At 38.2% G+C, this 12,774-nt stretch overlaps 1 protein-coding gene across 1 annotated transcript; it reads left to right on the top strand.

The window, feature by feature from the left end:
• Window positions 1-2,049: 2,049 nt before the first annotated feature.
• Window positions 2,050-11,382, top strand: napbb (N-ethylmaleimide-sensitive factor attachment protein, beta b). Its single transcript, XM_079572415.1, has 11 exons — window positions 2,050-2,247; window positions 3,830-3,909; window positions 5,506-5,622; window positions 5,746-5,792; window positions 6,648-6,725; window positions 6,803-6,858; window positions 7,880-7,964; window positions 8,058-8,162; window positions 8,237-8,305; window positions 8,389-8,439; window positions 11,124-11,382. Exons 1-11 carry the CDS (start codon window positions 2,147-2,149, stop codon window positions 11,223-11,225), a joined length of 891 nt encoding a protein of 296 aa, XP_079428541.1. The 5' UTR covers window positions 2,050-2,146; the 3' UTR covers window positions 11,226-11,382.
• The last annotated feature ends 1,392 nt before the right edge of the window (window positions 11,383-12,774 follow it).

Raw genomic sequence — 12,774 nt, 5'->3', positions numbered from 1 at the left:
CCAAGTTCATAATCGTTTGCTCCAACTTGGCCTTAAGTCCAGAAACACTTTATCATTCAAAGTGTGATAATGATTTGATACTGAATAGCACTGGGGAGGAGGTTTAACTTTTTATAGGCAAAAATGGGACAGTAGAAAAGTCAGTTTTGGCCATAGTTAACCTTTTGGCAGCCAAATGTGTTTTCTGAAATGGTGAGAGAGGATGACTCATACTAAGGTGCGTTTATCACAAAGTGAATATGCTCCGCTAATAACAAAATCTCAGGTGGAGGAAAGGGGCCTATATACAGGTATGGGCAATTCAGTGTTTTAGGAGAAAGTTCCTCATCATAATTACAGAGATATGAACCATGAGTGAGGTCTTGTTTACTCTCTTTTCATCCACAGAATTCTCCCCTGTCTCCCACCTGAATTTCAAACTATTACTATCGCATGAATTCATACTATTAGAAAGTTTAGTAATTGAATGATTGTGCTGGTCGCCATACAAGAACTACCTCTTGTAGTGAGCTATCAATAACACTCCTTCCTTTCCCTTTAATTTGCATTGTTGGGCATAGTTTTAAAAGTTTTCAATGCCATGTTTAATGATCTGTGTAAACGCACACCTGACACTTCACCTGAACTACCTGATTCAAATGAATACTGAATGTTTTTGATATTATGTATTGTTATACACTTGCCACAGCCTTAAAGAGGGAAGTGTCTGTAGTGTCTTCACGAATGATTAAATAGGTTGCGTTCTCGTTCAGCATTTTATATTGTAAAACAGGGCCAGTCTTAGTCCACTATTCTGTGTCTCACGGAAAATTCACGATCATGTAACATGGCTTTATCACCTTGCTGAGTTCATTTATGCTTGAACTTTGTGCCAGGTTTGGTCTCACGTGGACTGGCACAGTAAATACAGAGATATCAGCCATAAACTAAGAAGTTTTGAATGTTTTGACATCACGTGAACGCAACCTATTTACGACTCATCACACGAATGCTTGTTTCGCTTTCTCCTGGTGTATGTCTGTGAATTGCACTGGAATTCACACAACTTTCTAAGTAGAATAAATGTATAGCAATGCAAACGCAGCAAAATAATGTAAATGCCGCATGTACTGTCGCACAAATTCAGCGACAAAAAATAAAAAACCTGTATCGAGTGAGTACTGCATGCACTGTAAACTTGTAAATAATTCTGAAAGACGGGCAAAGGTGTAACATGTCATGTACTGCCAATATTGTCTAAATGTAAATAAATGGAATCTCTATTAAATGTTTTGTGACGCTTTTTGATGAAAACAACAGAGTATGAAATGAAACTGAATTAAAAAAAAAAAAAACTGCCAAGTCCCAACACAGAGGTTCTGTTAATTGCAAATGAAGTAAGTCATTTGTAATTAGCTCTAAGTAATTGCATTTGTAGATTTTGTGGGCACAGGCAGCCGCAAAGAAGACGAAGCAATAATGTAAATAAATATGCAAAATTACAATGACCACAAGGGCAGTGTGGGATATGTCTCACTGGGATTAAAATCTGCATCCAAAACTTTTGAAATATGAGCAGAAATGCCAAACTAGAGGAGATAACATAATGTGGTGAGGAGTGAGAGTCTGAGAAAGTCCTTTAACCACTCAGCCTTCTCTGTTGTATTAGTTAATCTTAGAATTTCCAAAGAACAACACACCCATGAGATTATTTGTATCAGGTCAATGAGGACAAACTTGTTTTTGTTTTTTTTGCGTTTGACGTGGAGCTTTCAGAAAAAGAATGATTTTGCGCCACCTGCTGTCAGAATGAAAAAACTACAACACATAACAGGATGTATTTTAAACCAGTTCAATGCATTATATTTATAAATAAATCAAAGTTATAAATATTATTTTTTATTTTTTTTAAATATTCGTATTTGTAACGTTTTTAATAATATTTCAATCGACGAGTGGGAATTGTAGTTCTTTGCGTCGTCACTACCGTTGTGGGCTAAGGCGTCTTGGACTCAAATGAACTACATTTCCCAGAAAGCACTGCGGCATCCACTTAAGCTCTAGCCGAAAGCACGCCCACCCTAAATCGACTGTAATCCTCGCAGCACCTCACCTCTGCGGATCATTTAGTTGTTTTGCTGCTGAATAATTTGAAACAAAAGCCAAAATGGACAACTCCGGGAAAGAGAAGGAGGCGATCCAGCTAATGGCGGACGCGGACAAGAAAGTCAAGTCCACGGGCTCTTTTTTGGGAGGAATGTTTGGAGGGTAAGAAAAGACTGCAGCACAAAATAAACAGCAGCTCTAGCAGCAGACAGGCGTCAGCTGCGAAGTTGGCAGCCTGCCTGTTTCCATGTGACAATGACCTAAAGGTGTATCCAATCTTTTAAAGATTTTAGACAGCGTTTTGCAGACAGTTTGCTTCAGTTAGCAGTTAGCATCTTTGTTAATATGTGGGCGCGAGCTATGCTACCAAAGCTATCCCTAAACCTAAAGTATGCCAAAAACATGGTTAAAATATGGACACAGATTGTTTGTGAGGTAATGTTGAAGCAGATGGTGTTTGAATATTCTTCATGAAGATGTAGAGTCACATTGTATGACCAATTCATTCAGAAATCTATGGTTTTGCTGAGAAGTTTCTAGCAACTGTGTATATTATAACTCATTGCATTTCATTTTATGCCTATTTTAGTCCAATGATTTGCCATGCTGTGTCTTCAGGTATAATAGATTATTGATTTTTATCCCCCTCTTAACCCTCACCTAAACCGAGCACATTTTCTCCCGTTTGGCTTTACCCAAATCTAAAAGCTACTGGAAAAAAGGGTTGAAAATGTGACTATAGACAAAAATATTAAGAAAAAGCGACAAAAATGTGTTTAAAAAGTGCCAAAAATATAATGAAAATGTGACAGAAATGAGATAAAAAAGTGACAAAAATATGATGATAAAAGTGACAAAAATGTGATGAAAAAGTGACAAAAATATGATGATAAAAGTGACAAAAATGTGATGAAAAAGTGCCAAAAATACGATAAAAAATGACAAAAATATGATGATAAAGTGACAAAAACACATTAAAAAATGACTAAAATATGATGAAAAAGTGACAAAAATGTGGTAAAAAAAAGTGACAAAAATGTGATGAAAAAGTTAAAAAAAATTGGTAAATAAGTGACAAAAAATTAGTAAAAAAGTGACAAAATTATAATGAAAAAGTGACAAAAATGCGATAAAGTGACAAAAATAGGATGAAAAGTGACAAAAACCCATCAAATAAGTGATGAGAAAAAATTTAAAAAGTGACGACCACGCAGCAACAACACAAGAAAAAAAGATCAGTTTAGATGAGTTTTGTAGGTCTTAGCTTCCAAATGAGGTCTAGTCTATAGGCTGTAAGCTTTAAGATTTAGATAAAGCTGAACTGGCGAAAATGCACTTAAGAGGCTAAAGCAAGCTGGACAATAACTTTGTATAATTAATTTTACTTTCTATATTTATGTATCATTATTACTGATCACAAAAGAGAAAACAAAAATAAACAAATAAATTAGTTTCACAGTTTTGCACCACAAACATGTATTGCATAAGAAGTATTAAAATGGTGGAATCTATGGTAAACATTTCTCTGTACTAGCAGTCATTGTAGGAGTTTATAGTTATTCTTTGACAGATGTTACAGGGCTGTTCGTGCTTCACAGGCTTTATAATACTCGGGCTGACTTATCTTGGCTTTAATCGTCTGTCTTTAAAGACTGCAGACAACAAACATGCTACAAATAAAAGATCCAGGCCAATGTACATGAATTACTAACAAAGAAAACCTCTTATTTTTGTCTTTCCGCAGAGGCAGTCACAAAGTGGAAGACGCGTGTGAGATGTACTGTCGATCTGCCAACATGTTCAAGATGGCCAAGAACTGGAATGGTGCGTATTTCAGACACATCTCATTATAGGGGGTACGTGAGGAGGATTAACTTACTATTGTTTAGGCAGAGTTTTATGGTGAGCTTCAGTTGTGGTTATAATGGGTCGCCTTCTCTTCAATATAAAAGGGAAGAGAAGTGCACCACAACAAAAAGCATTGTATTCCATTGTAAAGGCTAATGGTTAATCGTGTTGACTCATGTGGTGGCTGATTCATGATAGACTTAATTTGTTTGTGGAGGCCATTACCTATTTGCTTACTTAAATCTAGTCAGCTATTATTTATTTGTTTGTTCTTCTTGTCAGGGAGTGTGGATGATTATATTACATCAGACTTTTCATAATGAGATAATAAGACGTTGCATTATTATTTAGTGGTGGAAAGAATAGCAGACATATTTTCTTCCCTAAATGTTACTTTAGACTCATGGAGAGAGTAAAAAAAAAAATAATAATAATAATTCCTGATGTTTTAATGATGCTGCAATCCAATAAAGAAGTAAAATAATGTAAAAACCTTAGATTTTTCTGGAAATTAGATCAAACAAATGCACTGCCTGACCAGTTGCAGTTGGTAAGGTATAAATATATGTAGGTTCTGCAACACAATGTGCCCAAAGAATGAGATCAGCTGATGACCTGAAGATCCTGAATGACCAGTTTATTCCATTTAAGGACCTTTTTCTTCCCTGATGGCACAGGCATAGAAAGTGACAATACCAGGATTCATGGAGCTCACAGTAACCCTATTCAGAATCTTCGGGATGTGCTGGAGAAGGCTTTGTGCATTGGTCACACTCTCCCATCATCAATACAAGATCATGGTGAAAAATGAATGCATCACTGAATCTTTTGACATCGCAGAAACACTTGTTCAAACAATGGCACAGACAAAAGGTCATATTTACTCACGGGGTAGAAGAGTAAAAGTAAAAGTACAGTTACTTTAAGCTCTTAACCCCCACATGAACCGAGCACATTTCTCGAGTTTGGCTTTTCCCAAATCTATAAACAAAAAAGTGTCAAAAGAGCGACAAAAACACATGACTAAAGAGTGATGAAACAGCAACTGGAAAAGTGACTAAAAATGAGAAAAATGTGACCAAAGCGCTACCAAAAACTGACAAAAAGGAGATGAAGCAGAGACAAAAAAGCGATTAAAAAAAGAAGGAAAAACACAACAAAAATGTGGCAAAAGGGCATCAAAAACGTGCTGGAAAAGCAACAATAACAAAGCGATGAAAACATGACTAAAGAGTGATGAAAAATCAACAAGAAAGCCACAAAACAGTGAAAAATGCGATGAAAAAGTGACCAAAACACGACAAAAACTCTTTAAAACAACGCTTTCAAATGAGCTGTTACACTGGCCTATAGGCTGTAAACTCCAGTCAAAAGGCTTTTAGATTTGGGTAACGGGGTAAGAGGTTAAAATAATACTACTCATGTTGAAGTAAAAAGTACCATGTAATAAAACTTCTCCAGAAAGTACAGTTACTGCCAGACATTACTCAGGTACAAGCACTATACAAGTCTGCCATTTTTGCTACAGCTCAAGCCGTTACGTAACATCGTTTTTCTTTTATTGTTCCCCAGCGGCCGGAGGTGCGTTTTGCAAAGCGGCCCGTCTTCACATGCAGCTGCAGAACAAACACGACTCTGCCGTCAGCTTCATCGACGCCGGAAACGCTTACAAGAAGGCCGATCCCAACGGTAAGACATGTTTTAGGACATTCTAATAATACCACACACACACCAATGAAGATTTGTGTTGATATGAGGTTTTTGCATGCTTAACATTTCTGGTGTCTTCTCCTTTCCCTTTATGCTGCTAAGAGGCAATCAAGTGTTTAAATGCCGCCATCGATATATACACAGACATGGTAAGATTCATGTAGGCGGGTCCTTATAGCGCCACCTGGTGTCACACAACTGAAAACTTGTCTTCTGAGTTTGTGTCGTTGCCTTTTCTTTGCTTTTGTATGTCAGTATTTTACTTCGACATGTTTTCAGTAGGATGAGGTTCTGATTTTCACCTGCTTTTGTTTAGAGCTGAGTTTGTCTTTTATAATGATATCTCTATATTGAATGATTTGAAGTGCGGTCAAAGGGACAGGGAAGGGGAATAAAGTTCAAAATTACAGATGATCCTGAAGAAGACCAACTACCACCTGTGTGTCCCATACCATGTTTGAGAAATCCTGGTTTAGGATTATTTTAGATTATTTTAGATGTAGACACCAAGTTCCTATGTGGTCCACATGTTTACTGTGATGGGACTTAATCCATTGTTTCCACAGGGCATTAAAAGTCATTAATTGAATTAGAAAGCTTAGAAAGCATCAATTTGTAATCCAATTTGGTATTAAATCTACAATCTAAATCTACATTTCTTGGGAAAAAATACATAAATAATGACTTTTTACTGCATAAGTTTGTTGAAAATACACAAATTAAAGCACATTCAGATGCCGTTTTGGTGGAAATTTGTAAAAAAAAAAGAAGGAATTTTCTTTGTGTTTGTGGCATTAAACATTTTGGCCATTACAGACATTAAAAACATTACATTTGTCATTCTGCTTCCTGTATAAACCCTGTAATCTTAAAGGTTTGAGCAGCTTTGACCTCCAAACATATATTCTTCTGTATTTAAGCTTCACCCACACACACATAGTGATTTACATTATCTTAAATGTGACTGTGTGGTAATGTTTGCCTCTTTTTGTCTGCGTCATCAGGGAAGATTCACCATCGCAGCCAAACACCACATCAGCATCGCAGAGATCTACGAGTCTGAACTCGTGGACATCGAAAAGGTGGGTAGTATTCAAATTGGTGCATTTTTCTAGATTTTTTTGTATAGACCCTGTGTGTAAATACTTTTTTTTTACAGGCCATTGCACATTATGAACAGGCAGCAGACTACTACAAAGGAGAAGAATCCAACAGGTATTGCTCTTTATTTCAATGTCTAAATATATTCTTAATTTGCCATTTAAGAATATGGTGCTGCTGTGTCTTGCTCATTGGATCAGGCAGGGATGTTTGTTTTGATGACTTTTCAGGTTTGGTCAGGGCCAGATGTGGGTTGTACTCAGAACCACAGTAAAACTGAAATAGTCTTGTTTGCAGCTGATCAAAAGTTTAAGACCACATGCTTTTAAAAGGCCAAATCTGTGCAAAAATGTGGATTCAGAATCATTTTCTGTCCGGTATTTACACTGTCATAACGTCCTGATGCAAAGAGCGGGTAGAACCTCTGCTTCACAGGGTCCCGGGTTCGATTCCCACCAGGACGGGGCCTTTCCGTGTGGAGTTTGCATGTTCTCCCTGTGTCTGCGTAGGTTTTCGCGAAGGATGGGTTAAATGCAGAGGACAAATTTTCCTATGGGGACAATAAAGTATACAAACGAAGGCAAAAAAGAAAGTTTTCGTTTTGTCTGAAATTATCTGGTCTGAAAGGATTATGGAACAAAAAGTCAAGTGGAAGACTCAAAGAAATGTCACCAGCGCTGATTCGGAGGATCGGATTGGCTCATGACACCAGACAATGCTCGACTCACATTAAGGCCGTTACTGGAGCCGAACATTTACGTTGTATAAGATCCAACCATGCAAAATGTGAACTGGTCTTAAACTTTTGGTCTGGACTGTATATTAGGAGTTTCAGTTTTGTTTCTTATCATTTTTATCACAACTGAGACCATTACGCTCAAAAAGTGTAATGGTCCTCCTTTCTCACAGTGAAATAATATATATATACCACATACTTTTTATGCTATATTTATGTATCTTGGTCACTACTTTTTACTTGTATTTGAGTAAAATTATTTTAAAGTAACGTTTCTCTACCCACCTCTGGTCAATTTTATTCATGTTATTATTCCTTAGGGTTTTGACTCACCTAGTTTTTGCTTTCCTATGATCTTGAATACTTTGTTAGTTTATTTATACTTTCTTTTGCTTTTAGTTCTGCCAACAAATGTCTGCTGAAGGTGGGAGCTTACTGCGCACAGCTGGAGCAGTACCAGAAATCCATTGAAATCTATGAGCAGGTACGCTTGTTTTTTGCTGTGGCTATAATGTGGATATTAATAAGCTTTTTTACACTTTATTTACCAATGTTCTGCTCATTTCTATGGTTCAAGGTCGGGGCGAACGTAATGGACAACCCACTACTGAAATACAGCGCAAAGGAGTATTTCTTCAAAGCTTCTCTGTGTCATTTTATCGTGGATGAGCTCAATGCTAAGGCAGGTTTTCATAGTTACCAATCTAGTCTAGGGGACATTGCTAGACTTCACACTATCTTTTCCCTCTGCAACAGATCGCGATTGAGAAATACGAGGAGATGTTCCCTGCCTTTTCGGACTCGAGGGAATGCAAGCTTTTGAAGGTACAATAACTCGAGAGTCTTAGTAAAAACTCCTGCAGGGTTTGATTTGAGCTTCCACGTTGTTTTACTTTGTGTTCAAACAGAAGCTGCTCGAGGCCCATGAGGAGCAGAACGGCGAGGCTTTCACAGAGGCGGTGAGTCCTTCAATTCTCCTTTATTTTGCTTCATTGTTTTTGTTCCTCATGTATTAAGGCGAACCCTTTCACACAGTGGTCAATGAAAGGAAATAACATCGCGAGCTGGTGTCCTTTGTGTATTCTTTCACAACTACTGTATTGACATGTTTATTATTCACGTCGTGTAGTCTTGTACTGTGAAAGGCGACCGAGATGACGCTGTAATCTAAATATGGTCATTTCCTGTCTGGGAAAGAGCCACGACTAAAGATGGGAGAAATATAAAAGTGCATGTGCAGGCATTACAAAACTTTAGAGTTCATTTTCTCAAAATCAGATTTTTTTTACACTCTTGCAAAGACATCTCCACTTAAGCAGCTCCTACAGACTCTAAATGTTCCAGTCTTGCACTTAAAGGGGGGTATTATGCAAAATGGGCTTTTTCAAGCTTTACATCATGTTATTATGTCATTCCCTCATTAAAAACGTGCCTGAAGTGTTGCTTTGGCACATTCCCGTATTTTTGAGTAAACTGTAAAAACTCTGATGGCAGCCATTTTAGGGATAGGTTTGCCTGAGTCCTCCTTGGAACGCCCCCACCTCCTGGAGACGCCTCCGAGCTTTCGTCACCAGCCGAGTAACCAACCACTGCTCCTCAGCAGAACCCCCTCCCCACTGATGCCACAGACAGTGTGTAGAGGGGGCGTGTCGGAAAGGATCAGAGGTTCTTAAAGAGACAGAGGCCTATTTCAAGACATTCGCTACAGCCATTTTGAGAGAGACATTTTATACAGGCAGTTATTCTAATTTACTGCATTTACCGACAAACAGAAGGTTTCTTCATCATTGTAGTGTGCTATAGACTGGTGCTATGTGATTAAAAAAAGCATAATACCCCTCTTTAAAGGGACTATATGGAGCTTAAAAATGCTAAAATTATGTATTTTCCTCCCCCTACATTTTTCAGTTTTAGCAATGTCCTAATGTGTAGAATGAGCCCAGACCTGTTCACCACAACTCTACAATCCTGTCACTGTCACTCAAAAAGGTGTTATTCAGGTCCGAAAAGCTGTCATGCACGAGCTTAAAGGAATAGGCCACCGTTTTTACATACTAAAATATGTTCTTACCTCACTTTAGTCGAGTTAATATATCCCCGTCTGGTCTTTGTCCGTGCGCTCTGTCACGCAAACGGAGCACATACGCAGCCTCTCCCACATGTCATATAGCTCCGAAAAAGCTCACGATAGAAGCTACCAAGCTCTTCCACGTGTTCCCTATTTAAATAAAGTTACGTGAAGTGTTTTCATGGGAAGTATATTTACACAGAAATGTAACATGTCGATTTTCATAAGCAAATAAAGAGGGGGACTATATTGTGAGGCGTAATGATACGAGGAGCAAAACGTCCGCGCAGTAACTCCTAAAGGTTATTGACGGAAGTGAGCGGGGGAAGTCTTTAGGAGTTACTGCGCGGACGCTGTGCTCCTCGTATCATTACGCCTCACAATATAGTCCCCCTTTTTATTTGCTTATAAAATCGACACGTTACATTTCTGTGTAAATATACTTCGCATGAAAACACTTCACGTAACTTTATTTAAATAGGGAACACGTGGAAGAGCTTGGTAGCTTCTATCGTGAGCTTTTTCGGAGCTATGTGACATGTGGGAGAGGCTGCGTATGTGCTCCGTTTGCCTGGCAGAGCGCACGGACAAAGACCAGACGGGGATATATTAACACGTCTAAAGTGAGGTAAGAACATATCTTAGTATGTAAAAACGGTGGCCTATTCCTTTAATATAGAACGTGCCGTTACATGTATGACCTGAGGTGGCAGTAGTGAGTATAAAAATGGCCAACTTGCATCTAGTCTCTTAAACAATTTATTTTTGAGGGATTTTTAAATCCCAATCTGATTCATGGAGCTTTGAACCACAAAAAACTAGGCGAAATTGCAAAGTTTACAGATTTGTTCATTTGTAATAAGCTTATTGAAAAATGTCTGTGTAGGCTCTCAGTCGTACAGGAGTTGTCCATCTTCAATGAAGGTTCTTCAGTCATCTTCTGTAGTTGAAGTGTAGAACGTTTCGCCTCTTCATCCAAAAGGGTTCGTCAGCGACACAAAGTTTAAGCTCAGCCCACAGACTAGATATAGACCTTTGGAAAGGAGTTATTAACGCCTACTCTCACCTGTGGTTTGTAGTTATAAGTCTATGTAGTTCTCAGTCCTAACGACCTAACTCGCACCTCAGTTTCTGTCTGAACGGCCCTACTCTCAGCTGATCACTGATAATTACCTACCTGTTGATCTGTCCTGGGCTGAGTTTCATCCTCATTTAGCCTTATTGAAAAACTAAACAAGATGTCCAAAATCACCTTCATCAATTTAAACCTGGCTAAATGCCTTATTTTTATATGGAAGCATAAGACAGACAAGTTTTCAAATTGATAGAGCTAAATAAAAAACTACACATGACGAGACACTGTTGAAACAAGACTGAAGAATACACTAAATCACGACCAAAATGAGGCTGAAATTGAGGAAAGTTAGAAAAACCATGACTCAAACAGAACATTTTTAAGCATTCGTATGATTTTTATTTCATTAGAAAATATGTAAATGTCTATGCACAGTGCCACCTATTTGCTCTATGACAACATTGCGTACACATCCTTTAGTGACCGACTGTGTGTTGCAGGTGAAAGAGTTCGATTCCATCTCACGTTTGGATCAGTGGCACACGACTCTGCTGCTGCGCATCAAAAAGACCATTCAGGGCGACGAAGGCGACCTCAAATGAGCCTCACACTCTGCTGCCGTGCATGTCTCACACACAAATACACGAAGAATACACATATCCCTCTATAGTACTTACTACTCTGCATATAGTATAAGCATCTGGAGAAGAACGCGCCTGTAACCTATGCTGCTTTCAAGTACTGTCAGGTTATAATGAAGGTGTTAATGGGTTACTGCGAGCAAACAACACACTGTCCCTTTATGTTCATTTCCAAGTAAAGTTGAAACAGCTTTACGATGTTTACTCTCATGCAGATGACCCTAGGTGTTGTTCTAGGCTCAGAAACTGACTGAATTCCTTTTACATAATATAAAAACATCCTTAGTTTAAGATGCTCTCACAAAGTTGTCGAAAAGCTTGAATGCAGCACTTTTAGGGGGAGACACTATTTTTAGGTTTTGGGACAATTTGGTCTCTTAACATAAAAACTGAAACCTGGAAACACACAAGAAAAACAACATGTTTAATTATTGCACTGATTTAATATTTTGCGATGGATTTATTTGAAAAAAAATATATATATTTTCAAGGGTCAATTTTCTCACATTTGTGGAATATCTCCACGTATGTATAGGACCTACAGACTTTACATTTTCCAGCCTCAGACTGAAGAATATTAATTAAGAATATTTTTATTTTTTAACCTTTCCACCCCCACCTAAACCAAGCACACTTTCTCCAATTCAGTTTTACCCAAATCTAAAGCTTTTTGACTGGAGCCTCTAGGCCAGTCTAACGCCTCATTTGAAAGCAAAGTTATGTCGCTATTTTTGTCGCTATTTTGGCAGTGGCCCTGGAGAAAATGTGCTCAGTTAAGGCGGGGTTAAGAGGTTAACATCTAATTCAAATCTGAATTTTAAAAAACAAGGCGGAATTTCAATTCTTACAGATTTTTCCACTAATTAACAGCTTATTTTAAAACGAAACAGAATATCCCAAAACACAAAAGTCTTTGTAACTAATATGTCAACAAAACAAAACCATACATTTAAACCTGGCTCGATCCATTCAGATTTTGTCGCTGAAAATCTGTGAAATTTGGGGCATTTTTAGCATAAAAGGCCTTATTTGATATGAAAGCATAAAATGACAGAATAGTTGCAATACATTTTTTCCTCATAGTTTTGTCAGTAATCTGCAGCAGAAGTTTCAAATCGATATCTCTTAATTGAAAAAGTTTCCCTATTCACCTGCAGTATCTCGCCTTCAGCAAATAAGCCCCACTCCCAAAGGCTGACAACGATCTGTACGAACTATCCAGCATGTACTTGAAAGCAGCACAGGTTGATTCACTCCACAGCTCACTCGCTTTGCTACTTTTGATTTAAAACCTGTTCCTTCCTGGGCCACATTTGCCTCCAGTGAGAATGTAAATCCGCTCGCCCTTCCCTCTGTCGGGGGGGATTGCTGCAGACCCTTTTATGTTGGATGTTCTCCACGGGGGGGGATTTTCGAAACGTAACGCCAGATTAGCGTCGCAAAACCGGGCATCGCATGTTTTCTACAGTCACTTATCGCAGACGCCGCTTGTTTTCGTTGCGTAAAATAA

The sequence above is a fragment of the Gobius niger genome (assembly GCF_951799975.1).
Source record: "Gobius niger genome assembly, chromosome: 15".
NCBI classification, from domain to species: Eukaryota; Metazoa; Chordata; class Actinopteri; order Gobiiformes; family Gobiidae; genus Gobius; species Gobius niger.
The sequence above is the reverse complement of the archived record's forward strand: the minus strand, read 5'-3'. Positions and strand labels throughout refer to the sequence as shown.

Bases quoted from the DNA above. Each gene is read 5' to 3' on its own strand.
- napbb (XM_079572415.1), top strand. From the start codon at position 2,147: ATGGACAACTCCGGGAAAGAGAAGGAGGCGATCCAGCTAATGGCGGAC. The intron at 5,623-5,745 runs GTAAGACATGTT...TATGCTGCTAAG, and splicing joins CAAGAAGGCCGATCCCAACG to AGGCAATCAAGTGTTTAAAT. The intron at 6,859-7,879 runs GTATTGCTCTTT...TTTTGCTTTTAG, and splicing joins AAAGGAGAAGAATCCAACAG to TTCTGCCAACAAATGTCTGC.